This window comes from Rosa chinensis, chromosome 4 (assembly GCF_002994745.2).
Source record: "Rosa chinensis cultivar Old Blush chromosome 4, RchiOBHm-V2, whole genome shotgun sequence".
Lineage (NCBI taxonomy): Eukaryota > Viridiplantae > Streptophyta > Magnoliopsida > Rosales > Rosaceae > Rosa > Rosa chinensis.
Genome location: NC_037091.1, coordinates 16,597,516 through 16,624,957, shown reverse-complemented (window position 1 = coordinate 16,624,957; position 27,442 = coordinate 16,597,516). Strand labels below are relative to the sequence as shown.

General features: G+C 38.3%; 3 protein-coding genes across 3 annotated transcripts; all 3 read right to left on the bottom strand.

Annotated features, from left to right (window-relative positions):
* Nucleotides 1-1,869: 1,869 nt before the first annotated feature.
* Nucleotides 1,870-12,530, bottom strand: LOC112198896 (probable polygalacturonase At3g15720). The gene is made up of 10 exons (XM_024339991.1): nucleotides 12,381-12,530; nucleotides 4,807-4,953; nucleotides 4,406-4,534; nucleotides 3,963-4,133; nucleotides 3,700-3,729; nucleotides 3,408-3,615; nucleotides 3,228-3,309; nucleotides 2,967-3,078; nucleotides 2,759-2,875; nucleotides 1,870-2,202 (listed from the first exon to the last, which is right to left on the bottom strand). Exons 1-10 carry the CDS (start codon nucleotides 12,528-12,530, stop codon nucleotides 1,870-1,872), a joined length of 1,479 nt encoding a protein of 492 aa, XP_024195759.1.
* Nucleotides 12,531-16,160: 3,630 nt separating this feature from the next.
* Nucleotides 16,161-23,969, bottom strand: LOC112198895 (probable polygalacturonase At3g15720). Its single transcript, XM_024339990.1, has 10 exons — nucleotides 23,745-23,969; nucleotides 19,097-19,243; nucleotides 18,697-18,825; nucleotides 18,254-18,424; nucleotides 17,991-18,020; nucleotides 17,699-17,906; nucleotides 17,519-17,600; nucleotides 17,258-17,369; nucleotides 17,044-17,166; nucleotides 16,161-16,493 (listed from the first exon to the last, which is right to left on the bottom strand). Exons 1-10 carry the CDS (start codon nucleotides 23,967-23,969, stop codon nucleotides 16,161-16,163), a joined length of 1,560 nt encoding a protein of 519 aa, XP_024195758.1.
* Nucleotides 23,970-26,114: 2,145 nt separating this feature from the next.
* LOC112198894 lies at nucleotides 26,115-27,200 on the bottom strand. The gene has a single exon (XM_024339989.1). The coding sequence runs from the start codon at nucleotides 27,198-27,200 to the stop codon at nucleotides 26,115-26,117; it is 1,086 nt and encodes a 361-aa protein (XP_024195757.1).
* Between the last annotated feature and the right edge of the window lie 242 nt (nucleotides 27,201-27,442).

Genomic DNA, 27,442 nt, shown 5'->3' with positions numbered 1-27,442 from the left:
TTCAGTTGTTTGGGACTAGCGGGGCTAGTCGGTTTTCTTGAGCGGAACTCCTTTTGTTTCGTTTTCCTAAATCAGTGCATGCATCGGGAGATTTTTTTAATAAATTAAATGTGGGAAAGTATAAAATCTCTTTTGTTTAAAATTGCTTATTTTTGTCCACTCACACTAACGTGTTTTCAATACTTTCCCCTGGGCCCTTTGGTTTCAAATGCCCAGTTTGCAGGCGAATTAGTGAGGTCGGGCGTACACGGAGTTGAGGCATAGTCAACAGCATGGTTCCGCGTTTGCCTTTGAGTTAGGTTGTCCTTATTTACCTTTCTATTAGAATTGCTCTGATTACCTATGGATTTATGTTTTCAAGTTGAGGTTTATGTTTTGTGAATTGGAGATTGATGTTGAGTTGGGGAGCAGGGTGGCTCCAGAAGCATAAGGATGATTTGATTTAGAAGTGTAAATGCTTTCTACAGGTTTTGGGTAGCCCATTTTAGGGGAAGTTTCGCCAAATTTTTGGTAGAATTTCTTCTAAGGTAGGCCCCGCAGGGCCACTTCGGATTTCAGGGTGAAATCCGGGGCGGGTCCTGTCAGAAGCGACTATGCATTTTGACATAGCTTTGGGAGAGTGTTGAAGTCCCCTCTTTCTGCTTGTAAAAGATTGGTATTTATAGGAGAAGAGTGGTTGAGGTGGAAAGGAAAGGCATGGGCTCAATCCCATAAAATCGGGGTGTCAGTACTCTATGCTTGCTGATCTTTTGGTATACAACAGTGGTCCTCCACAATTAAATTTGCAGCCTTTTTTAAAGGGTTACGTGTGCAAAAGAAATTTGCACCCTATTCTCACCCATTAAAACTATGCAATATTTTCTTTACAGTGAAGATGATGGTTGGTGAGCCGTGGGCTATTGGTTAGCAAGCCTAATTAACACCGTGGAGGTCATGAGTTCAAATCTCACTGACATCAAGAGTGGGGTGGGGAGTTTCATTGTCATCCAAAAAAAAAAAATGATTAAAATTTGTTGGATCAATGACATATAAGAGGAATCTGTAACTTGCATTCACTTCATTTTCATCATTTTCCTAGCTTTTCTCTCTACAACTGCTTCTCAATTCGAAGCAAGGTTAGTAAACACACTCTTAGAGCAACTCCAACAATAATACTAAGTAAATCATTTGTTTAGATACCAAATGCATTTCACTTTATGTGGCAGCTGATGTGATACAACAACGATTTAATTATATTTTGCGATAGGTAGGGTTTTTTATTACATCAGCTGCCACATAAAGTGGGATACATGTGGTACCCAAAAAAGTGGTTGGCATAGAATTATTTTTTCTCTAGAATAATGCTAGTTACCACCTGCATCCCATCTTTTACGGTAGTTAATGTGGCACGACCACATCATTTAATGAAACTAGTTGAGATTTGTGTTGTAAGTGGTACCCAAAAAGACGGTTCACATAGCATTACTCTTTTCTCTATGGTTAAGGTTCAGTAATCAATAAAGTTTTGAAAATTTCTTTATATATCGATGCACAAAAGTAGTTCAATATTAGAGTAACACTTGTACTATTGATGGCATCAAAATTATTTTTACAGCGGGTATAATATATTAATTGGCTGACCAACTAGAAGAAAAACTATACTATTAGATTTCTTTTTTGGTCAGAACTGAACATTTTATTACTAGAGGTTAACCCTCATAAGAAATATACAACGGATATAAATATGGTAGATGACCATTCTGGTTCATCTACACATGAAGTTCAGGAATCATAATTGCATTCCTACAAACTATACTCTTAGATTAAACTTAAAAAAGATGCCCCTCTGTTTCAAATATTAGGCTATGACCCTCAAATTTAGTAGTATAGTTAAGCTTTGATTGTTTTATGGGCATGAATTCCAAAATAACTCAAATAAGAATGGTTTGGCCTTAATAAGTTGACCGAGATTGGTGCAATCACTGATGACAAAGATCCATTAGACGACAGGCATGGAATCGGAGGTGAAGTAAAACTAGCTTTCCCACTGGCCTTGTTGCACACAGAACGAAGTGGCAATCCGGATGCGGAGGTTATGTTGACATGATCCATCAAGATATCGGTACAACCCAAGTCGGAGCAATCCAGTGTGATTGCTTGCTCACTTGCTGAAGTTCCGGTAATGCCACTGAATGTTACATTGCTAACTTTCACTGCTCCCGTCTGTTCATAACAAAAGAAAAAAAAAAAAAAAAAAAAGCATGAGATGATCTGCAACTCAATCATTACTTGTGATGGTTTGTGATAGTTTACCATCAAAATGAAAGCTAGGATAACTTATAGATACTAAAACCCTCTTTCATACAAAATGTTTCCTTACATGAGTTCTTGCTTTATGCAGTGAACATGCATATATCTAATACATGCATGTACCCCGTATAACATGTACGTTTCCAATTGGGATCTTCTAGTTTTAGTTTTTCAATCAGATATTCAGATCATTCCACTAGCGTTCTTTAGTGGTAAATGACCAATTAAGGAATGTATTGTTCTGCTACTTTAAGAAACTACACAAATTCCTTGCTTCATTTTTATTTTAGACGAACGGTAACTATATATGATCAGATTGAAAAAAAATATCTTACTTACAATGGAAAAAGAGGAGAATTTTACCATTTGATCATATCAACAATTATATAAAATTATATATTTTTAAAATTAATTATTTACATTATTTAATTCCAATTTAATCAAGCATTTCTCTATATGAAACTTTTACCTTAGCTGGGCAATTATGTCCGCCATTGCAGTAGTGTTGGTCAATTATAATAGGATTTTGTGACTGTTCAAGGATCATTTGTCTGAAGAAAATCGCCCGAGCATATCCAGATCCACCCTTTAAGTAAAACAATGAAGAAATATTCAGAAAGAAACATATAGAATATGTCTACGAGATTTGTAATTAAGAATTTGATAGAATTACGTACCATCCATGTTTTGATTCTTGCACAGTTTGTAGATTTGTTGCAGATACAATTCTGAAAGTGTACTTGTTCGACATTATCTGTAGTAGCTGGATCTTGCCCTAAACTACCCACACTAGAGAAAACACACAGGGTTAAAATCAGAAACATGTAATAAATAATTCTCATTGTTTTTTCAAGGGACATTACATTTAGGATTAGGTTAGGTCAAGAGGTTCGATTCTTTCCAATATAACCAACAAAAGAGGCTGGAGTTTTAGCTACCTGAAGCCATGACCTGGTCCGCATGTTACATGAGTTATGTTTACAAAAGAGGAGCCTCCCTTAATTGCAATGCAATCATCACCTGTAGTAATTAATTGAAATAACAAAATAATAATCTAAGTTGAGTTAGCTTATTAATTCAATAAAGAGGAGAATCAGAGTAACTTCAACTTGAATTACCAGTTCCGATGAAAGAGTCTTGTATGGTCACTTGGCTTGATAAAGAGATGTCAATGCCATCAGTATTCGGGCTTTTTTCCGGTGCACTCAAGTGAATGTTTGAGATACGTACACCATTGCTGCTATGTATAAATATATGGGCTCTCGGACTATCACGGGAAGTAAATCCAGATAATTGAAGTTGGTCGCATTTGTGGAAGTTTAAAGCCTGCAAGAAAGAAACATATTATTACAATAATTCTTAACAACTCCAAAACTAAGTTCACAATAATTTATGAAGAAAAAATATTACCGTAGGTGGTTTGCAAGTCATGTCAGTGTCCTGATATAAACAAATAAACCAAACATTCAATCATTTTTGTTTTCAACAGAAATAACAGCAAAATGGTGAATGCATATCATGCAATTGCAGATAGAATCTATACAGTTTTATCAGACAGTGGTACCATTATGGGCATATATTGTTTTATAATATGGCACATCAATTTGTTAATTTAGCTCTAAGATTTAATTTTTATGGATTGGGTTTCTACTAGGAAATTATAGACTTATTACATTTATGGATTGGGTTTCTTGTTTCCACCAAATTGGACCATTGCCATTTATAAGTCCTTCCCCCTTGATGACGAGGCCCTTCACGTTTAGAAAGCATAGCCAACATTGTCCGATTTTGCACGCGTCTGCCCATTCGCTAAGAGTGGATGGACCGACAATATTCCCATCAATCTGATACAAGGGATCATAAAAAAATTATTCATGCAATTTAATTTTGAGAATAAATAATTACTTGAATAAAGATCCATGATGAGCACATCGTTGTTATCAAGTGACCAATAATTTTGTGGTCACTCACATTTGGATTTGATTTTAAGCGTTGAGATTAAAATATTTAAAATTTATTCTTTAAATGCCAATCATGATATTAAATCTAAGGATGGGTCATTGGTGACCGTGTGAACATTATTACAACAAAGATACCAATCACACACTTTAATTACCTGAATTCCAACGTTATTGGATTTGCATGGACCTACAAGTTGAAGAGGTTTGACTACAAAGGTCTTCCCTGCGGGGATGTTTAGGGTTTGGCCAGTCTCGCAAAGTGTCTTCCATGCATTTAAGAAAGCCTGTATATAAATTAGAAATGCAATTAGCATAAATATCATGTGTTCACGAGTTGTACAAAAGGTAATGAAAATGTTACTCACTTAAAACACAAGTCGTAATGTGTCAATCGATAATTATACGTAATGTGTCAATCGTTAATTATACTAATATATGTAATATGTGACTCTAAATTAATGTGTTTCATTGCAAAAAAAAACAAAAAAAACAAAGAACAAAACAAAAACAACATAATAACATGTAGGATGAGTTTAATGAAAGCATAGTTAGTTACTTCAGTATCATCTGCTATGCCATCACCAGAGGCACCAAAATCAAGTACGTTAAGAGTACGATTTTGGCCATAACATAGCCCATTGCCAAATCTAGGTGAAGCAACAATCCATGAAATCAACACAGAGGTAAGTAGCGAAAGTAGACCCTGTAAAAAAGAAAAATTAAGGGAAAATGTTATTAATATACTTGGACTAGTTTAGAAAGAAGGTAAAAGAAATAGTCCTTGCTATTGCTAATAATATACCATTGTAAATGTTCTCCAAAGGATCAGGTTTACTAGACAATAATAAAATAGACACTTAGTTCCTCGTAGCCTTCTGATAATCTCACTCGAGTTGGCAATGCATGTATACAATCAACTTTGCTGGGATTAACAACGAATGACATGCAACTAAATATCTAAAAAGTATAATTCTATGTAAACGTGATACGTTATGTTTAAATCACCCTACAATAAAATTGATCGTACTTTGAGGGTTCGGTGTTTCAAAATAGATGAGTTGAAAATGTTAAATAGTCATTCATTTAAACTAATATTGTTGAATAGAGTTGGCATGTTTGTTAATAGCATACATTCTAGAATCTGGTTGTAACTTTCACAAACGAAGAAACGTTTGTTTTGTTTGTTTTTGAAAGAATTATAGAATTATAAAAAAAGAGTTTGTTACCTTGAAAAGTAGGAAATTCTCTTGTTTTGTTTTGTTTGTTTTTACATAGCATTCAAGCCAAAGTAAACTATGCATTTACGTTACAATGGAGAGGATTAAAATTCTAAAATTTCTTGGACATAAATTTTTTTCGTTCCAACAATTGTCAAGTGGCTCTCTATCATTTAATTTTCTAAAAGACACTACACATATTGAGGAATTTTAGTTACCCACTCTCTGGAATTTAATTCCTTATACTGTTGTTTGACTGAATGAAATTCATATATTCTCCGACTACACCGAGTCATTGAAAAAAAAATTACTTATATTAGAGCTTAGACTCCCAAAAGAGCAGACTGCTATGCATTTTCAACCTACAGGGAGAAAATCCTTACTAAATAAAATCATTTCAGACTTGATAGCATATTTATTCAATAAGTGTGAAAAAAAGAAAAACAAAAAAATACACAACTAATTCACCAATACATGAGCTCACAGTGGACTGTAGTCAACTCACCAATGCATCGAGACAACACAAGAAATCAAAGGAGGCTTGCCATATTGACATAAAAGAGGAACAATTTTGCATGCTTGTGCAAAACAAAAAAATGTTAATTAACTAAAATAGTCCAAAAGAACAAAGAAGGAAAGAAACCGAGGTAAGAGCCCAGACTCTATGGTCGAGATCGTCGAAGCCCCTACCTACCCTATCTTTGCCCTTGCCTTAGCTCGGGCAAGAAAGTAAGGAAAATTAAGCTCGGTCCGAGAACCCATTCCAGACCACCCCCAATTCTTATACTTCTAGATCTCCACCACCACCAATGTCACGCCCCTGATTTTTAACACAAATAAAAATGGATATATAATCTCATAATTATACATGCGCGATCGTTCAGCCATCAATATAAAATACCTGGAAACTTTTTCCCTTTAACTACACACATATTGATGCCCTGAACCTACTATGTCAATATTGACCCACACCACAGAGTCATATATTACATAAGCTTAAGAATTAAATTGTCAACAACAAGATAAAACGTAAATGCTCCTCAGAGCTTACTACAACGGAAGTCCAAAATAACGGTAAAGTCACAAGATTGGCTTCCTACCGTTTCGCTGCAAGTATGCAACCCCAACTTCAGCCACGATTTTCCTGACCTGCAGGATTAACCCCTACACTGTTTGAATGGTGCACCGGGTTGCCACACAACAAATAACCCGGTAAGATTTTGCAAGCCCGTATGAGTAACTCAAAACAGTTAACACAACTCACACCAGAAATAAGGAAAACAACTCACGCTTTGATTTCCTGTCAAATCGAAATAAAGGAAAACAACATACACCTTGGTTCCTTTTAAACGAAACATAGAAAACAACTCACTGCTTGGTTTCTATCAATCGTACCAAAATCGTACCATAGAAATCACACTTGAATTTTATAAATATAACATAGAAAGCAACTCACTCCTTGATTTCTATCAATATAACATAGAAAGCAACTCACTCCTTGATTTCTATCAATTGTACCAAAATCGTACCATAGAAAACAACTCACAATTGAATTCTATCAAATCGTTAATAAGGAAAACAACTTGCACCTTGTCCCCTTAAAAACCCGTAATGTCATGAGTTATCAATAACCAGTTCCCGTTATCCCATGAATTACCTATATGGCAGACAGACTAGAGCTCTAACTAAAACGTAACCACTCGTCCGGCCAAAGACGTGATTACCTGATATTCTGTCCAAGGTCAAAGACCTTCGTTCCTCGAACTTTTCAGTCCCTTGGAATAAAGCATTTAAGGAGTCGCATTGGACCCAAAATGTTACACGAATCTCAACACTTTTCAAAACAATCGAAATCAATCATTTCCACAATCATTGTTTTCCGAAAAGCCATAACACAAAACAATAAAGAGCATCAATTCATGCATATTGTTTTCATACCCAATTCTCAACGCTTTTCTCAAATCTCAACGCTTTTCAAAACAAATCGAAATCAATCATTTCCACAATCATTGTTTTCCGAAAAGCCATAACACAAAACAATAAAGAGCATCAATTCATGCATATTGTTTTCATAAATCCACAAACCACCAAAACATATATATTTCACATAAATATATATATGTAGTCATCCGCTCAGGAATGCCTACTAATACCAACTATAGTTTGCAGTTACTAAATAACTCTCAAAACAATATGGTAAGCCCGTTCGTGAATGAACTTCGTGAGATTACTCACCTCGAACTCCCGCTGCGTCTTCAATAAAGCACAAAGCAGCCAATCCACGAAATAACCGTCCAAATACTTCGTCAAGTACCTAATCACATACAGTTCCAACTTAGTAATGATTCACATTTGATCTAAGTTCGAAACCTCTGTTTTGAACTAAAATCCCCAAGGTGGCGCCAATCGAGGCAAAACCACGTCCGAGACCTCCCAAAGCCTCTCGAATACGTCGACGATCGATGTGAGCAACCCACAAGTCGATCGGACGCTCGAATCCTCACGGATCGAATAAATCGATCGATATGAAACTGCAAAAATCATAACAATTCCATACGAACTCCAAAATTTGCATATTATATATCGAAACGCTCGTATCAACGAGTAGAACATATATAACACCAAAAAAAGTTCCCTAAATGGCCGGAAAGCCACCAGATCTCCGCCACAGGCGGTGGCGCACCTCCACCGGCCAAAACTCAATATTTCCCAAAACTCCCAACATCAAAAAGCTTCATCTAAGCATGCTTGTGAATTCTCATAACTAGCTCGAAGTCAGAAAACAAGCATAAAGGATCGAAAACTACCTCACAAGCTTTGGATTTTTGCTCAAACTGAGTTAAACCGATTTCCACGTAAATTGATCCAAAAGAACACCATAGATCGACTCAGAAGACCCCCACGAAGCCAAGGAAGGAAACTTGAAGCCGTACGGTCGCCGAAGCTACGTTTTCCGGTCGGGTCCGAAAATACCACCTTGCTCCGCCTTTCTGCACCGCACACGGTGGATATCGTCGCTAGAGAACACCACAGGGACGACCGGACGGAGGAGGCGAACTAGCTGATCAAGTTTCACGACAAGAGACCGCCGCAGTTAGCTAGAAAAGCCGGGTCAGGTCGCTGGGTTCGGGTCGGGTCAGATGGAAAACTCAGACACTGAAGGTATCGACCGAGAGAGAAAAGAGGGAGAAAAAAAAGGATTCCGGAAATGGAAACTTGAAATTATGAAAGAAATTCTGATTTTTCTCTATTTATACCAAAATGGAAACTTCTTCCAATGGCCATAACTTTCTCATACGAACTCCAATTCCCGCATTCCACATGTCCACGAACTCGTATCGACGCTCTCTACAACTTTCGTGTAGGAAGTTTTCCAAGAATCCCGACGTATAAAAAGTCAAACTTCACACGACCCCCTAAACTGTGAAATTCGAATAATTACACGTACGAAAACCATTCCACTTCACATACAACCTACGAATAAAGCACAAAAACAATTATTCGTACAACTGATCCATTATTAATTACCAAAATTACATAACAGAAATCCAGGTCATCACAACCAAGCTAGAGCCTAAAGCTCTGGCGGAAATTCTTGTATGAAATATACAACATGAAACCCTAATGACCAATTAAGGAATATGTTGTTTTATGCCACTATAAGAAAATACACATATTAATCCTTGCTTTGGTTTTTTTTTTTTTTTTTTTTTTATAGATGAAAACGAATTATTATTTGTTTGATGAAAAAAATTAGTTACAATTGAAAAAAAGAAGAAGATCTATGCATAATAGAAGAAAAAAATTGAACAAAATGCACCATCATAGTAGTGTTGGTGAATCATAATAGATTTTTTTTTTGAAAGAAATGTGGATTTCATTAATGCATGCCAAGATGACCATTACATATCTTTCTGCTGCATTCGACTATATAGATTAAAAAGTTGTAGTAAGAGAACTATTGTGACACATAAAAACAAACCACCTATAATTTTGTGACTGTTTAATGGTCATTTATTTGAAGAAAATGGCCCCAGCACATACAGATTCTCCCTTTAAGAAAACAAATGAAAAAAAATATTAAAGATTGAGATTTAAATGAATTTTAAATATTTTAATCTTAAACCTAGTGTTTTGGTGAACACTAGTCTAAACTAACGGGTCATGATCACGCGATCACCAGGCTATTGAGAATTTTGTAATTATTTACTCTTAAATCCTGGATTGAACCACTGTAAGTGGTCTAGTGGTTGAGAATTTCATGATTTAGTTATTTACCCACGTTCGACTCAAGAAGTTGTCAAAGTAGCTAGGCCATTGTGCTGCAATGCACAGTTGTAGCATTTTACATGCGTCAATGGATTAGTCCTTGAGTCTAGAAATCTATCGGAATACTGTGACACTGTTAATTTTTTTTTTAATAACTATTTTTATCTGACGGCTCGAAATTAAATCACAATTTTAAACGACCTGTTGTCCAAATACAAGTCGGTGTTATTGCCAGTTCCACTTCTGATTTTCGAGCTTCGTTCTCAATTTATGGTAGGAAAACTAGTTGGATTTGTTCCGGCGAAGCAAGAAGCACGCTTTGGATTTTTGATTTTGAGAAGAAAATGGCGGACAGAGACAACCGCGAGTGGGATTTCTATCTGAGAACCTTATCAAACAGCGCCAGAGACTCCAATGCCGCCAACAATCCCGCTTCTGATCCCACTCTTTTCCAATCCATGAGTCCTCTTTCATCACTCTCTCTCTCTCTGCATTTCTCGGTAATGAGCTCAGTCAGATAATTCCACACATCATTTAATTTCTAGGAATTATCTGATTCATCCACACATCATTAGCCAATCAGATAATTCCACGTCATCCTTCATGTGTCATCCAACCAATGGGAAGCCTCCAAAATGCAAAAATATATATGATTATTTTATGATTTATCTCCTCAATTTCAGCCAAGAATGAAATGTGGACTTCAAAGAATGTATCTGGACCTGTTTTCAACCTTTCTGCATGTTGTAATCCTTTGAAATTCTCCTTCATTATCTGTATAAGTCTCCCTTTGGCCACAATCATGTCTACATGCATTTAGGATTTAATTGAGATGTCATTATCCAGATATATACTTGAAATTCGGCCAAAATCAGTCTATCTCTAATACGGACTCCAAATTTGATTTTTAACCATGTTTTCTTGTCAAAAATAACTCCCAATCCATATCACCTTTGTAGAGGACATTTTGAGCTTGTTCTTGGGCTCTCCTAGTCCACCCAGGTATCTTATTGTCATCATCAGGACTCCTAGTCCAACGTGGACTCTTCACATGAAATGTTCTTGAACCTTCCGAAATCTTCTTTTGCTTTCCTAGTTCAACTAGGACTCCTTGTGTCATTAGGATTCTTTTTCCTGGCAGGAGTAGGTTTCCTAGTCCAACTAGGACTCTGCATTTTTCTTCATTTCTCCGAACATGTTTCCTAGTTGACCCAGGATTCCTACTTTGATTGGGTTTCCTAGTCTGACCAGGATTTCCTAGCTGGACTAGGAAAGCTTCATTTCAGCTTATTTTGCAGCCCTCGTGCCTTGCCTATGTCATTCTCAACGTTCCCTTACTTGTCATTTGCCTTTAAGCTCATTTCTTCTCCATTTGCTCTTTGGTACCTAAAAATAGAAACTTTATTAAAATTGATTTATTTAAGGAAATAACAAAGTAAAATATGAGGAAATAACTATTAAAACATCGCATCAAAATGCTCCTATCAAAATTCAGTCACCGGCTACCCGAATCCGGCCACCAGTCGTTGGACTCTGGGCACCGGCCGGAGGTTGCAGGAGACTTTTATTACCCCCCAATAAATTTTTATTGGGGGCAATAAAGTTTATTGGGGGGCAATAAAATGTTTATTGGATATTATTGGGGGGTAATAGAAAGATTATTTTAGGGGGTGGGGGGGGCAATAAAACAGAAGGTTGGACTCCGGTCACCATTTCAGAGGTTGCGGGAAGTTTGCAAAGTGGTCATCAGAGACTTTTATTACCCCCAAATAAAATTTTATTGGGGGGCAATAAAAATTTTATAAGGTATCATTGGGGGGCAATAAAACTTAACGCCAGACTCAGGTCACCGATTGCCGAATTCCAGCTGTCGATGATCGGATTCTCGTGGCTGGTCACCGGATTTAGGTGACCGGTGATTGGAGTCCCACGGCCGGCGACCGGAGTCCCGCGAAGTCTCTCTCTCTAATTAACAAAGAGAGCGAGGGAAAAATTGTCCCAAAAATAATATATAAAAAATTTAATTTGGTATTAGAGCAAAAAATATGTAATTTGTTGGGCAAGTGGGCAATCTTGTAAGATGTTTGGGTAAATGGGGTTAGTGTGGCTCAAATTTGGGTAAATAGACATTTTCCCTTGAAATATAAACAACACAGACGTCAAAACCCTTGTTGATGCCAATTTCGGCATCAATGAGTCAACGGAAGTTCCGTTGAAATCCAAGTATAAAGTGGTGGGGTTGTTTTCTTCAAGTGGGCCTATCTTTTCCTTCAATTAGTTTGACTACGTGAGTAGCCTTGGTCGTCCACTTGTGACTGAAGGTATGCTCTGGTGGTCCTGTGCCTAGTCTTGGTCGTCCACCTCTTGTAACCAAACTACTGAAGTAAGACCTCGATGGTCCTCTTCCTTTGACCTCCTTGAGTAAGATTGGAAACTTGGCCTTGGACACCGCTCTTTTCTTCTTGAGTGAGGCAGGAAGGCCTTTATCATTCCTTCTTTAGAATAGATAGAAGTATGATCGTTTGTTGTCTACTCCCTTCTAGGATGAAACTGATAAACTCGCCTTGGGCTTCCTCCACTTGACGTTGGGTGTCCAGCTCCCTTGTTGGGTGAAACTGATAGCCTCTCCTCGGGCTTCCTTCACCTGATGTTGGGCCTCCATGCTCCTTGGTTGGGTGAAACTGGTAGCCACGCCTCGGGCTTCCTTCACCTGATGTTTGGCCTCCATGCTCCTTGGTTGGGTGAAACTGGTAGCCTCGCCTCGGGCTTCCTTCACCTGGTGTTGGGCCTCCATTCTCCTTTATTGGTGAAACTGATAGTCTAGCTCGGGCTTATATCGTCTTCTTCATGACGTTGGGCATCCACCATTTGAAGTTGGAGGAGGTTCATCATAACAACTCTCTCGTTGGGTGAAGCTGATAGTTTGGTCTCGGGCTCCTTTCACCTTACGTCACGGGATTCCTCCAATTGACATTGGGCATCCAATCTGTGACTTGGGTGTCCAATCTGGGACTTGGGCGTATATCAACCTCCTCTTAAGCATCCACTTTGGCTTGGGCGTACAATATCCTCTACCTAATGTTGGGCATCCACTGCCTCGAGTTGGCAGACCTCTATAGAAAGGACCTGCAAATGTGAAGAGATGGAAGGTTATCGGAGGACCAGCCTAAGGCCGGCTAAACACACTCCGATGCCTAAGTTAGATAAGTGTGTTTGAACATTTATGGAGATTGGAGAGGAAAGAATATTGCTTAAGCATTTTGACATAAGAATGAAGTTGACATGTCAATAGAGAAAGAGAGAAGCTGTAACGTCTCGTACCTCAATTTACCAGTTTACTAGTCATTTGGACAGTAAACAACAATTACTTTCACTTTTTACTTTGTTTCGATACTTTTAGTGGCCCTAAAAGTTGACTTTTTGTTCGGGTCAAAATTTGAGAAAATGTTCTTCATGAAAGTTGTAGAGAACGTTAAACCGAGCGCGTGCATATGTAATTCTAAGTTGTTTTAAGTAATGATGCATGCATTTATTTTCTTGAATTAATGCTTTATTTAATTAACATATTACTTTCCGAGCATATGAATTGATTTCGGAATTTGATTTCGATTTATCTCGTGGATTTGCTTTCAATAATGATTTTCATGAAGTATTTATGATTTTTACCGGTTGTGAATTTCGGATATTAATTTGTTATGCTCGGATTCGAATTTATAATTGACGTTGATTTTCGACGAATTATTTCCGAGGTAATTTTCCGGAATTAAGTATATTTCTAATTGGCGATTTAAGTTCCTGGAAGATTCTCGAGATGAGTTTCGATGGAGTTGGATTTTCTAAATTATTTATTGACTTTCGGTTTTGGCATCGGGAATGCCTAATTAAAGATTTTGGATTTGGTTGGTTTCTTGGAGATTTTGAGAGATTTTTGGAAATAGGATTTGCTTATACTAATTTCTGGTTTCCTTTACGGATTTGAGAATATTTTGGGCGTGTGGGATACGTCGTCGATTTATTTCTATTTCTCACTTATTTATTTTGAGATTGAGAGTAATTTTGGCGTGCGGGGTCACGTCGTTGAATACATGGTTTCTATCTCGTGAGAAATGTGGGGAAGCTACATGGATTTACTGGTTTTCGATGATTTTTCCTCACCATACGCGGGTCATGTGATTAGGTCTCCTCCTCACCGACTTTGTGTTGGTGAGTGGCAGTTGAGGTAGCTTATTCTCCTCCTCACTTACTTTGTGTTGGTGAGTGGCAGTAGAGGTGACGTATTCTCCTCCTCACGTGGGTGGCAGTCAAGGTAATGTTCTCCTCCTCACACAATCTATGTGTGAGTGGAAGTCGAGGTTATTAGTTCTCCTCCTCGCACAATCTATGTGTGAGTGGCAGTCGAGGGTAGGTAGAGCCTGGGAGGCTCCATTACCCGTATGGTGATATTTTTTTCCCCATATCCTATCATTACTTGACTAGCGGGGCCTAGTCTGATTTCCGTTTAACCAGCGGGGCTGGTCTTATTCTGTTGAGTATCGGAGTTTCCATCCTTCCTTTCAGTTGTTTGGGACTAGCGGGGCTAGTCGGTTTTCTTGAGCGGAACTCCTTTTGTTTCGTTTTCCTAAATCAGTGCATGCATCGGGAGATTTTTTTTAATAAATTAAATGTGGGAAAGTATAAAATCTCTTTTGTTTAAAATTGCTTATTTTTGTCCACTCACACTAACGTGTTTTCAATACTTTCCCCTGGGCCCTTTGGTTTCAAATGCCCAGTTTGCAGGCGAATTAGTGAGGTCGGGCGTACACGGAGTTGAGGCATAGTCAACAGCATGGTTCCGCGTTTGCCTTTGAGTTAGGTTGTCCTTATTTACCTTTCTATTAGAATTGCTCTGATTACCTATGGGATTTATGTTTTTCAAGTTGAGGTTTATGTTTTGTGAATTGGAGATTGATGTTGAGTTGGGGAGCAGGGTGGCTCCAGAAGCATAAGGATGATTTGATTTAGAAGTGTAAATGCTTTCTACAGGTTTTGGGTAGCCCATTTTAGGGGAAGTTTCGCCAAATTTTTGGTAGAATTTCTTCTAAGGTAGGCCCCGCAGGGCCACTTCGGATTTCAGGGTGAAATCCGGGGCGGGTCCTGTCAGAAGCGACTATGCATTTTGACATAGCTTTGGGAGAGTGTTGAAGTCCCCTCTTTCTGCTTGTAAAAGATTGGTATTTATAGGAGAAGAGTGGTTGAGGTGGAAAGGAAAGGCATGGGCTCAATCCCATAAAATCGGGGTGTCAGTACTCTATGCTTGCTGATCTTTTGGTATACAACAGTGGTCCTCCACAATTAAATTTGCAGCCTTTTTTAAAGGGTTACGTGTGCAAAAGAAATTTGCACCCTATTCTCACCCATTAAAACTATGCAATATTTTCTTTACAGTGAAGATGATGGTTGGTGAGCCGTGGGCTATTGGTTAGCAAGCCTAATTAACACCGTGGAGGTCATGAGTTCAAATCTCACTGACATCAAGAGTGGGGTGGGGAGTTTCATTGTCATCCAAAAAAAAAAATGATTAAAATTTGTTGGATCAATGACATATAAGAGGAATCTGTAACTTGCATTCACTTCATTTTCATCATTTTCCTAGCTTTTCTCTCTACAACTGCTTCTCAATTCGAAGCAAGGTTAGTAAACACACTCTTAGAGCAACTCCAACAATAATACTAAGTAAATCATTTGTTTAGATACCAAATGCATTTCACTTTATGTGGCAGCTGATGTGATACAACAACGATTTAATTATATTTTGCGATAGGTAGGGTTTTTTATTACATCAGCTGCCACATAAAGTGGGATACATGTGGTACCCAAAAAAGTGGTTGGCATAGAATTATTTTTTTCTCTAGAATAATGCTAGTTACCACCTGCATCCCATCTTTTACGGTAGTTAATGTGGCACGACCACATCATTTAATGAAACTAGTTGAGATTTGTGTTGTAAGTGGTACCCAAAAAGACGGTTCACATAGCATTACTCTTTTCTCTATGGTTAAGGTTCAGTAATCAATAAAGTTTTGAAAATTTCTTTATATATCGATGCACAAAAGTAGTTCAATATTAGAGTAACACTTGTACTATTGATGGCATCAAAATTATTTTTACAGCGGGTATAATATATTAATTGGCTGACCAACTAGAAGAAAAACTATACTATTAGATTTCTTTTTTGGTCAGAACTGAACATTTTATTACTAGAGGTTAACCCTCATAAGAAATATACAACGGATATAAATATGGTAGATGACCATTCTGGTTCATCTACACATGAAGTTCAGGAATCATAATTGCATTCCTACAAACTATACTCTTAGATTAAACTTAAAAAAGATGCCCCTCTGTTTCAAATATTAGGCTATGACCCTCAAATTTAGTAGTATAGTTAAGCTTTGATTGTTTTATGGGCATGAATTCCAAAATAACTCAAATAAGAATGGTTTGGCCTTAATAAGTTGACCGAGATTGGTGCAATCACTGATGACAAAGATCCATTAGACGACAGGCATGGAATCGGAGGTGAAGTAAAACTAGCTTTCCCACTGGCCTTGTTGCACACAGAACGAAGTGGCAATCCGGATGCGGAGGTTATGTTGACATGATCCATCAAGATATCGGTACAACCCAAGTCGGAGCAATCCAGTGTGATTGCTTGCTCACTTGCTGAAGTTCCGGTAATGCCACTGAATGTTACATTGCTAACTTTCACTGCTCCCGTCTGTTCATAACAAAAGAAAAAAAAAAAAAAAAAAAGCATGAGATGATCTGCAACTCAATCATTACTTGTGATGGTTTGTGATAGTTTACCATCAAAATGAAAGCTAGGATAACTTATAGATACTAAAACCCTCTTTCATACAAAATGTTTCCTTACATGAGTTCTTGCTTTATGCAGTGAACATGCATATATCTAATACATGCATGTACCCCGTATAACATGTACGTTTCCAATTGGGATCTTCTAGTTTTAGTTTTTCAATCAGATATTCAGATCATTCCACTAGCGTTCTTTAGTGGTAAATGACCAATTAAGGAATGTATTGTTCTGCTACTTTAAGAAACTACACAAATTCCTTGCTTCATTTTTATTTTAGACGAACGGTAACTATATATGATCAGATTGAAAAAAAAATATCTTACTTACAATGGAAAAAGAGGAGAATTTTACCATTTGATCATATCAACAATTATATAAAATTATATATTTTTAAAATTAATTATTTACATTATTTAATTCCAATTTAATCAAGCATTTCTCTATATGAAACTTTTACCTTAGCTGGGCAATTATGTCCGCCATTGCAGTAGTGTTGGTCAATTATAATAGGATTTTGTGACTGTTCAAGGATCATTTGTCTGAAGAAAATCGCCCGAGCATATCCAGATCCACCCTTTAAGTAAAACAATGAAGAAATATTCAGAAAGAAACATATAGAATATGTCTACGAGATTTGTAATTAAGAATTTGATAGAATTACGTACCATCCATGTTTTGATTCTTGCACAGTTTGTAGATTTGTTGCAGATACAATTCTGAAAGTGTACTTGTTCGACATTATCTGTAGTAGCTGGATCTTGCCCTAAACTACCCACACTAGAGAAAACACACAGGGTTAAAATCAGAAACATGTAATAAATAATTCTCATTGTTTTTTCAAGGGACATTACATTTAGGATTAGGTTAGGTCAAGAGGTTCGATTCTTTCCAATATAACCAACAAAAGAGGCTGGAGTTTTAGCTACCTGAAGCCATGACCTGGTCCGCATGTTACATGAGTTATGTTTACAAAAGAGGAGCCTCCCTTAATTGCAATGCAATCATCACCTGTAGTAATTAATTGAAATAACAAAATAATAATCTAAGTTGAGTTAGCTTATTAATTCAATAAAGAGGAGAATCAGAGTAACTTCAACTTGAATTACCAGTTCCGATGAAAGAGTCTTGTATGGTCACTTGGCTTGATAAAGAGATGTCAATGCCATCAGTATTCGGGCTTTTTTCCGGTGCACTCAAGTGAATGTTTGAGATACGTACACCATTGCTGCTATGTATAAATATATGGGCTCTCGGACTATCACGGGAAGTAAATCCAGATAATTGAAGTTGGTCGCATTTGTGGAAGTTTAAAGCCTGCAAGAAAGAAACATATTATTACAATAATTCTTAACAACTCCAAAACTAAGTTCACAATAATTTATGAAGAAAAAATATTACCGTAGGTGGTTTGCAAGTCATGTCAGTGTCCTGATATAAACAAATAAACCAAACATTCAATCATTTTTGTTTTCAACAGAAATAACAGCAAAATGGTGAATGCATATCATGCAATTGCATATAGAATCTATACAGTTTTATTAGACAGTGGTACCATTATGGGCATATATTGTTTTATAATATGGCACATCAATTTGTTAATTTAGCTCTAAGATTTAATTTTTATGGATTGGGTTTCTACTAGGAAATTATAGACTTATTACATTTATGTATTGGGTTTCTTGTTTCCACCAAATTGGACCATTGCCATTTATAAGTCCTTCCCCCTTGATGACGAGGCCCTTCACGTTTAGAAAGCATAGCCAACATTGTCCGATTTTGCACGCGTCTGCCCATTCGCTAAGAGTGGATGGACCGACAATATTCCCATCAATCTGATACAAGGGATCATAAAAAAATTATTCATGCAATTTAATTTTGAGAATAAATAATTACTTGAATAAAGATCCATGATGAGCAAATCGTTGTTATCAAGTGACCAATAATTTTGTGGTCACTCACATTTGGATTTGATTTTAAGCGTTGAGATTAAAATATTTAAAATTTATTCTTTAAATGCCAATCATGATATTAAATCTAAGGATGGGTCATTGGTGACCGTGTGAACATTATTACAACAAAGATACCAATCACACACTTTAATTACCTGAATTCCAACGTTATTGGATTTGCATGGACCTACAAGTTGAAGAGGTTTGACTACAAAGGTCTTCCCTGCGGGGATGTTTAGGGTTTGGCCAGTCTCGCAAAGTGTCTTCCATGCATTTAAGAAAGCCTGTATATAAATTAGAAATGCAATTAGCATAAATATCATGTGTTCACGAGTTGTACAAAAGGTAATGAAAATGTTACTCCACTTAAAACACAAGTCGTAATGTGTCAATCGATAATTATACGTAATGTGTCAATCGTTAATTATACTAATATATGTAATATGTGACTCTAAATTAATGTGTTTCATTGCAAAAAAAAAACAAAAACAAAAAACAAAACAAAAACAACATAATAACATGTAGGATGAGTTTAATGAAAGCATAGTTAGTTACTTCAGTATCATCTGCTATGCCATCACCAGAGGCACCAAAATCAAGTACGTTAAGAGTACGATTTTGGCCATAACATAGCCCATTGCCAAATCTAGGTGAAGCAACAATCCATGAAAACAACACAAAGGTAAGTAGCGAAAGTAGACCCTGTAAAAAAGAAAAATTAAGGGAAAATGTTATTAATATACTTGGACTAGTTTAGAAAGAAGGTAAAAGAAATAGTCCTTGCTATTGCTAATAATATACCATTATAAATGTTCTCCAAAGGATCAAGTTTACTAGACAATAATACAATAGACACTTAGTTCCTCGTAGCCTTCTGATAATCTCACTCGAGTTGGCAATGCATGTATACAATCAACTTTGCTGGGATTAACAACGAATGACATGCAACTAAATATCTAAAAAGTATAATTCTATGTAAACGTGATACGTTATGTTTAAATCACCCTACAATAAAATTGATCGTACTTTGAGGGTTCGGTGTTTCAAAATAGATGAGTTGAACATGTTAAATAGTCATTCATTTAAACTAATATTGTTGAATAGAGTTGGCATGTTTGTTAATAGCATACATTCTAGAATCTGGTTGTAACTTTCACAAACGAAGAAACGTTTGTTTTGTTTGTTTTTGAAAGAATTATAGAATTATAAAAAAAGAGTTTGTTACCTTGAAAAGTAGGACATTCTCTTGTTTTGTTTTGTTTGTTTTTACATAGCATTCAAGCCAAAGTAAACTATGCATTTACGTTACAATGGAGAGGATTAAAATTCTAAAATTTCTTGGACATAAATTTTTTTTCGTTCCAACAATTGTCAAGTGGCTCTCTATCATTTAATTTTCTAAAAGACACTACACATATTGAGGAATTTTAGTTACCCACTCTCTGGAATTTAATTCCTTATACTGTTTTTTGACCGAATGAAATTCATATATTCTCCGACTACACCGAGTCATTGAAAAAAAAATTACATATATCAGAGCTTAGACTCCCAAAAGAGCAGACTGCTATGTATTTTCAACCTACAGGGAGAAAATCCTTACTAAATAAAATCATTTCAGACTTGATAGCATATTTATTCAATAAGTGTGAAAAAAAGAAAAACAAAAAAATACACAACTAATTCACCAATACATGAGCTCACAGTGGACTGTAGTCAACTCACCACTGCATCGAGACAACACAAGAAATCAAAGGAGGCTTGCCATATTGATATAAAAGAGGAACAATTTTGCATGTTTGTGCAAAAGAAAAAATGTTAATTAACTAAAATAGTCCAAAAGAACAAAGAAGGAAAGAAACCGAGGTAAGAGCCCAGACTCTATGGTCGAGATCGTCGAAGCCCCTACCTACCCTATCTTTGCCCTTGCCTTAGCTCGGGCAAGAAAGTAAGGAAAATTAAGCTCGGTCCGAGAACCCATTCCAGACCACCCCCAATTCTTATACTTCTAGATCTCCACCACCACCAATGTCACGCCCCTGATTTTTAACACAAATAAAAATGGATATATAATCCCATAATTATACATGCGCGATCGTTCAGCCATCAATACAAAATACCTGAAAACTTTTTCCTTTTAACTACACACATATTGATGCCCTGAACCTACTATGTCAATATTGACCCACACCACAGAGTCATATATTACATAAGCTTAAGAATTAAATTGTCAACAACAAGATAAAACGTAAATGCTCCTCAGAGCTTACTACAACGGAAGTCCAAAATAACGGTAAAGTCACAAGATTGGCTTCCTACCGTTTCGCTGCAAGTATGCAACCCCAACTTCAGCCACGATTTTCCTGACCTGCAGGATTAACCCCTACACCGTTTGAATGGTGCACCGGGTTGCCACACAACAAATAACCCGGTAAGCTTTTGCAAGCCCGTATGAGTAACTCAAAACAGTTAACACAACTCACACCAGAAATAAGGAAAACAACTCACTCTTTGATTTCCTGTCAAATCGAAATAAAAGAAAACAACATACACCTAGGTTCCTTTTAAAACGAAACATAGAAACAACTCACTGCTTGGTTTCTATCAATCGTACCAAAATCGTACCATAGAAAACAATCCACACTTGAATTCTATAAATATAACATAGAAAGCAACTCACTCCTTGATTTCTACCAATATAACATAGAAAGCAACTCACTCCTTGATTTCTATCAATTGTACCAAAATCGTACCATAGAAAACAACTCACAATTGAATTCTATCATATCGTTAATAAGGAAAACAACTTGCAACTTGTCCCCTTAAAAACCCGTAATGTCATGAGTTATCAATAACCAGTTCCCGTTATCCCATGAATTACCTATATGGCAGACAGACTAGAGCTCTAACTGAAACGTAACCACTCGTCCGGCCAAAGACGTGATTACCTGATATTCTGCCCAAGGTCAAAGACCTTCGTTCCTCGAACTTTTCAGTCCCTTGGAATAAAGCATTTAAGGAGTCGCATTGGACCCAAAATGTTACACGAATCTCAACACTTTTCAAAACAATCGAAATCAATCATTTCCACAATCATTGTTTTCCGAAAAGCCATAACACAAAACAATAAAGAGCATCAATTCATGCATATTGTTTTCATACCCAATTCTCAACGCTTTTCTCAAATGTCAACGCTTTTCAAAACAAATCGAAATCAATCATTTCCACAATCACTGTTTTCCGAAAAGCCATAACACAAAACAATAAAGAGTATCAATTCATGCATATTGTTTTCATAAATCCACAAACCACCAAAACATATATATTTCACATAAATATATATATGTAGTCATCCGCTCAGGAATGCCTACTAATACCAACTATAGTTTGCCGTTACTAAATAACTCTCAAAACGATATGGTAAGCCCGTTCGTGAATGAACTTCGTGAGATTACTCACCTCGAACTCCCGCTGCGTCTTCTATAAAGCACAATGCAGCCAATCCACGAAATAACCGTCCAAATACTTCGTCAAGTACCTAATCACATACAGTTCCAACTTAGTAACGATTCACATTTGATTTAAGTTCGAAACCCCTGTTTTGAACTAATATCTCCAAAGTGGCGCCAATCGAGGTAAAACCACGTCCGAGACCTCCCAAAGTCTCCCGAATACGTCCGCGATCAATGTGAGCAACCCATAAGTCGATCGGACGCTCGAATTCTCACGGATCGAATAAATCGATCGGTATGAAACTGCAAAAATCATAACAATTCCATACGAACTCCAAAATTTGCATATTATATATCGAAACACTCGTATCAACGAGTAGAACATATATAACACCAAAAACAGTTCCCTAAATGGCCGGAAAGCCACCAGATCTCCGCCACAGGAGGTGGCCCACCTCCACCGACCAAAACTCAATATTTCCCAAAACTCTCAACATCAAAAAGCTTCATCTAAGCATGCTTGTGAATTCTCATAACTAGCTCGAAGTCAGAAAACAAGCATAAAGGATCGAAAACTACCTCACAAGCTTTGGATTTTTGCTCAAACTGAGTTGAACTGATTTCCACGTAAATTGATCCAAACAAACACCATAGATCGACTCAGACGACCCCCATGAAGCCAAGGAAGGAAACTTGAAGCCGTACGGTCGCCGGAGCTACGTTTTCCGGTCGGGTCCGAAAACACCAACGTGTTCCGCCTTTCTGCACCACACACGGTGGATATCGCTGCTAGAGAACACCACAGGGACGACCAGACGGAGGAGGCGAACCAGTTGATCAAGTTTCACGGCCAGAGACCGCCGCAGTTTGCCGGAAAAGCCGGGTCGCCGGGTTCTGGTCGGGTCAGACGGAAAACTCAGACACTGAAGGTATCGACCGAGAGAGAAAAGAGGGAGAAAAAAAAGGTTTCCAGAAATGGAAACTTGAAATTATGAAAGAATTTCTGATTTTTCTCTATTTATACTAAAATGGAAACTTATTCCAATAGCCATAACTTTCTCATACGAACTCCAATTCCCCCGTTCCACAAGTCCACGAACTCGTATCGACGCGCTCTACAACTTTCGTGAAGGAAGATTTCCAGGAATCCCGACGTATAAAAAGTCAAACTTCACACGACCCCCTAAACTGTGAAATTCGAATAATTACACGTACGAAAACCATTCCATGCACTTCACATACAACCTACGAATAAAGCACAAAAACAATTATTCGTACAACTGATCCATTATTAATTACCAAAATTACATAACAGAAATCCAGGTCATGACAGTCTACCTTCCTTAACACGCTTGCTCATCAACAAACTACTGTGGGTACTTCGCTCTCATATCCGACTCCAACTCCCAAGAAGCATCACCCTCATCATGGTGACTCCACAATACCTTGACCAAGTCAACTTCCTTCCTTCGAAGTTGCTTTGTTGACCTATCCAAAATACGAACAGGTTCAACAACAAAGGTCGTATCCGCATGCACCTTAATCGTGCCATAATCGATCACATGTGACTCATCCTGGACATACTTCCTCAACATAGACACTTGGAACACATTATGCACACCAGACATACTAGGAGGTAAGGCAAGCCTATAAGCCAAATCTCCTACCCTTTCCAAAATTTCAAAAGGTCTGACAAACCTTGGTGATAACTTCCCTTTCTTGCCAAATCTCACCACACCCTTCATGGGTGAAACCTTCAAGAACACATGATCACCCTCTTTAAACTCAACCTGCCTCGTCTTCAAATCTGCATAACTCTTCTGTCTACTCTGTGTTGTTCGAATCCTGACCCTAATAATCGAAATCTTATCGGTGGTCTCTTGCACAATCTCAGGACCCAATAACACCTTATCCCCTGCTTCTGCCCAGCAGATCGGAGATCTACATGGCCTACCATATAGGGCCTCATATGGTGCCATGCCAATAATGGAATGATAACTGTTATTGTAGGAGAATGCAATCAACGGCAGATGATCCTCCCAACTTCCCTTGAAGTCCAATACACAAGCTCTCAATATATCCTCCAACACCTGATTCACTCGCTCAGTCTACCCATCAGTCTGAGGGTGAAATGCCGTACTCATATTTAAATAAGTTCCCATGGCCTTTTGGAAACCTCTCCAAAATTTTGAAGTAAACAGAGCATCACGATCAGAAACAATTGATACAGGCACACCATGAAGTTTCACGATTACCTCGATGTAAAGCTCGCACAACGTGTCAACAGTATACTTCACTGACACCGGAAGAAAGTGCGCCGATTTCGTCAAACGATCCACGATCACCCACACTGCATCGTGACTTCGTTTAGACTTAGGCAGTCCAGTGACAAAATCCATTGAGATCTGCTCCCACTTCCATACGGGAATGGGTAACAGCTTCAACATACCTGCAGGTCTCTGATGTTCAGCCTTCACACGTTGGCAAGTAAGACACTTGGAAACATACTCTATCACATCCCTTTTCATTCTATTCCACAAGAATTGCCTTCGCAAATCCCGATACATCTTAATGCTTCCAGGGTGCACAATATATCGCGATCGATGCCCCTCACGAAGAATCTCTCCCTTGAGGTCAACATGATCCGGAACATACAACCTATGGTTCATCCGCAAACCACCATCCGTTCCCACTGACCACTCCGATGGAACGCCAATGGACGAATCCGTAGCTAACTCTGCCAACTTCGCACGTGAGAACTCATCCTCTGTTTGACCCTGGATGATCCTGGAAATTAGGGTAGGCTGTACCGTGACACTTCCAAGGAAACTCCCATTCTCAACTCTTGCTTGCACATGGTCAAACTCAGATGCAGTCTCCAACATAAGCCACTCCTGAACCATAACAGAAGCAACAATACCTCTGGGCTTCCTACTCAAAGCATCCGCCACCACATTGGCCTTTCCTGGATGATACTCCAAGGTGAAATCATAGTCCTTTATGAGCTCCATCCACCTTCTCTGTCTCATGTTCAACTCCTTCTGAGAGAACAGGTACTTCAAACTCTTATGATCCGAAAAGAGTTCGAACTTCTCTCCATACAAGTAATGCATCCAGATTTTCAAGGCAAAAACAAGCACAGCCAACTCCAAATCACGAGTAGGGTAATTACGCTCATGCACCTTCAACTGTCTAGAGCCATAAGCGACAATACCGCCATGCTGCATCAACACACACCCCAAACCCTGATGAGACGCATCACTATAGATGACTAAACCTCCACCACTTGTGGGAATAGTCAACACTGGGGCTGTGATCAATCTTCTCTTCAACTCATTGAATGCTCACTCACATTCCTCAGTCCACACAAACTGGACATCCTTCCTGGTCAGCTTGGTCAAATCCAAAGCAATACTAGCAAATCCCTCAATGAACCTCCGATAATAACATGCCAAACCCAAAAAACTACGTACCTCCGTAACCGTAGTGGGTTGGCCCCAGTTCATCACTGCTTCCACCTTAGAAGGATCCACAGAGACTCCATCCTTCGAAATTACATGACCAAGGAACTTGACTTCCCTTTGCCAAAATTTGCACTTCTCGAATTTCGCAAACAACTTCTTTTCTCTCAAAATCTGTAGCACAGTCCGCAGATGCTTATCATGATCCTCCAACGACTTGGAATAAACCAAAATATCATCCACGAACACTACCACGAATTTATCCAAGTACGGACTGAACATACGGTTCATCAAGTCCATAACGGCAGTATGTGCATTTGTTAGACCAAAAGGCATGACAACAAACTCAAAGTGTCCATACCTGGTCCTAAAAGCAGTTTTAGGAATATCCTCATTCTTCACCCTCAACTGGTGATATCCAGATCTCAAATCGATCTTCGAGAATACGGTAGCTTCCTTAAGCTAGTCAAACAAGTCATCAATCCTAGGTAAAGGGTACATATTCTTGATCGTCACCTTGTTCAACTACCGATAATCCACACACAACCGTAGTGAACCATCCTTCTTCCTCGCAAACACCACAGGCGCACCCCAAGGAGAAGTACTAGGTCTAATGAACCATTGTTCAAGTAAACCATCAATTTGATCCTTCAACTCTTTAAGTTATGTTGGTGCCATCTGAAAAGGTGCCATGGATACAGGTGCAGTACCTGGTATCACATCGATAGCAAAATCCATTACCTTCCTTGGAGGTAACCATGGTATCTCCTGAAACACATCACTATACTCGGAGACCACATCAATCTCTGCCAAAATTGTAGCACAACTCACCGATTCCACATGAGCTAAGAATCCTGCCCTCAAACCAGTGTCTGACCTAAGACACCGATAATGAAACACTGGCTGTCCAGGCATATGAAATGACACTACCATTTCAAAGCAATCAATCATAATGTGATTTGGCCTCAGCCAATCAACACCCAAAATAACATCATACGTATGATCTGCTAACACAATCAAAGTCGCGGTAAACTCCCTACCACCAATCAAAATCGGGCATGCATCACAAAACATACACAACTCAAGGGAAACACCAACTGGAGAAATAACACTCAAGGGTCTAGCAAGAGGCCTAGGAGTCGATCCTAACATATCAACCACAGAACTAGATATGAAGGAGTGGGATGCTCCCATATCAAACAACACCCTAGCAAGGAAATCAAATAAGGATAATGTACCTTCCACTCCGGTATTCTGCTGACCAACAGCAAACAGCCTCGCATTTCCCTGAGGTAGTTGCCTCTGCTGGTTCCCTTGTCCCCTACCCTGCTGCTGGGTATAATCCCTGGAGAAATGCCTCGCTTGGCCACAAGTAAAGCACGCCAAGTTCTTCCGTTTTGTGCAAGCCTTAGTAGTATGGCCAAACTCCTTGTAGTTGTAGCATCTCAAGGGTGCTCCCTGCCCAACAGGTGCAGCCTTAGCAATCCTAGCAGGTGCAGCCCTAGCCAGCGCCTGTTGATTTGTCCTCTGCCGCTTCCAGAATCCACCTCGATTCCCAGATGCCTTACTGCTCCCCACAGTTGCCTTTCCCTTTCTATGAAAATTCCTCTCGGCCGATTCCTGTTCCTGGAAAGTCAGGTTTTCCTGCTCAATGGCCATAGCCTTAGCGAAAATAAGCTGCACAATTTTCAATTCCAGAACAGCGACATCGCGCTGGATCGAAGCATCCAGTCCCCACTGAAACTTCATAGCTAAGCTCTCAGCATCCATCTGCCTCACAAAGCGATACAACCTTGAGAACTCTGATACTCTAAAATTAAGCGCTCATCTTAACCCTGCAAAATGTAGTCGTTAGCAATATAGAGTAAGCAAGGATCGTTCAAGCCGGGGATTGAGGGTAACAAATTAATCACACAAAATAAAAACAAACTAATTTAAACTAACTAAAACAAAAATCAAACAAATAAAATATGAAACTAAACAAAACAAAA

Bases quoted from the DNA above. Each gene is read 5' to 3' on its own strand.
- LOC112198895 (XM_024339990.1), bottom strand. From the start codon at position 23,969: ATGGCACCATATGAGGCCCTATATGGTAGGCCATGTAGATCTCCGATC. The intron at 17,601-17,698 runs GTAATTCAAGTT...TAATTACTACAG, and splicing joins AGACTCTTTCATCGGAACTG to GTGATGATTGCATTGCAATT. The intron at 17,370-17,518 runs GTAGCTAAAACT...TGTTTTCTCTAG, and splicing joins GGACCAGGTCATGGCTTCAG to TGTGGGTAGTTTAGGGCAAG.
- LOC112198894 (XM_024339989.1), bottom strand. From the start codon at position 27,200: ATGAAGTTTCAGTGGGGACTGGATGCTTCGATCCAGCGCGATGTCGCT.
- LOC112198896 (XM_024339991.1), bottom strand. From the start codon at position 12,530: ATGGAGGCCCAACACCAGGTGAAGGAAGCCCGAGGCGAGGCTACCAGT. The intron at 4,535-4,806 runs GTAACTAACTAT...ATTTATATACAG, and splicing joins GCATAGCAGATGATACTGAA to GCTTTCTTAAATGCATGGAA. The intron at 2,876-2,966 runs GTACGTAATTCT...TTTTACTTAAAG, and splicing joins CAAGAATCAAAACATGGATG to GGTGGATCTGGATATGCTCG.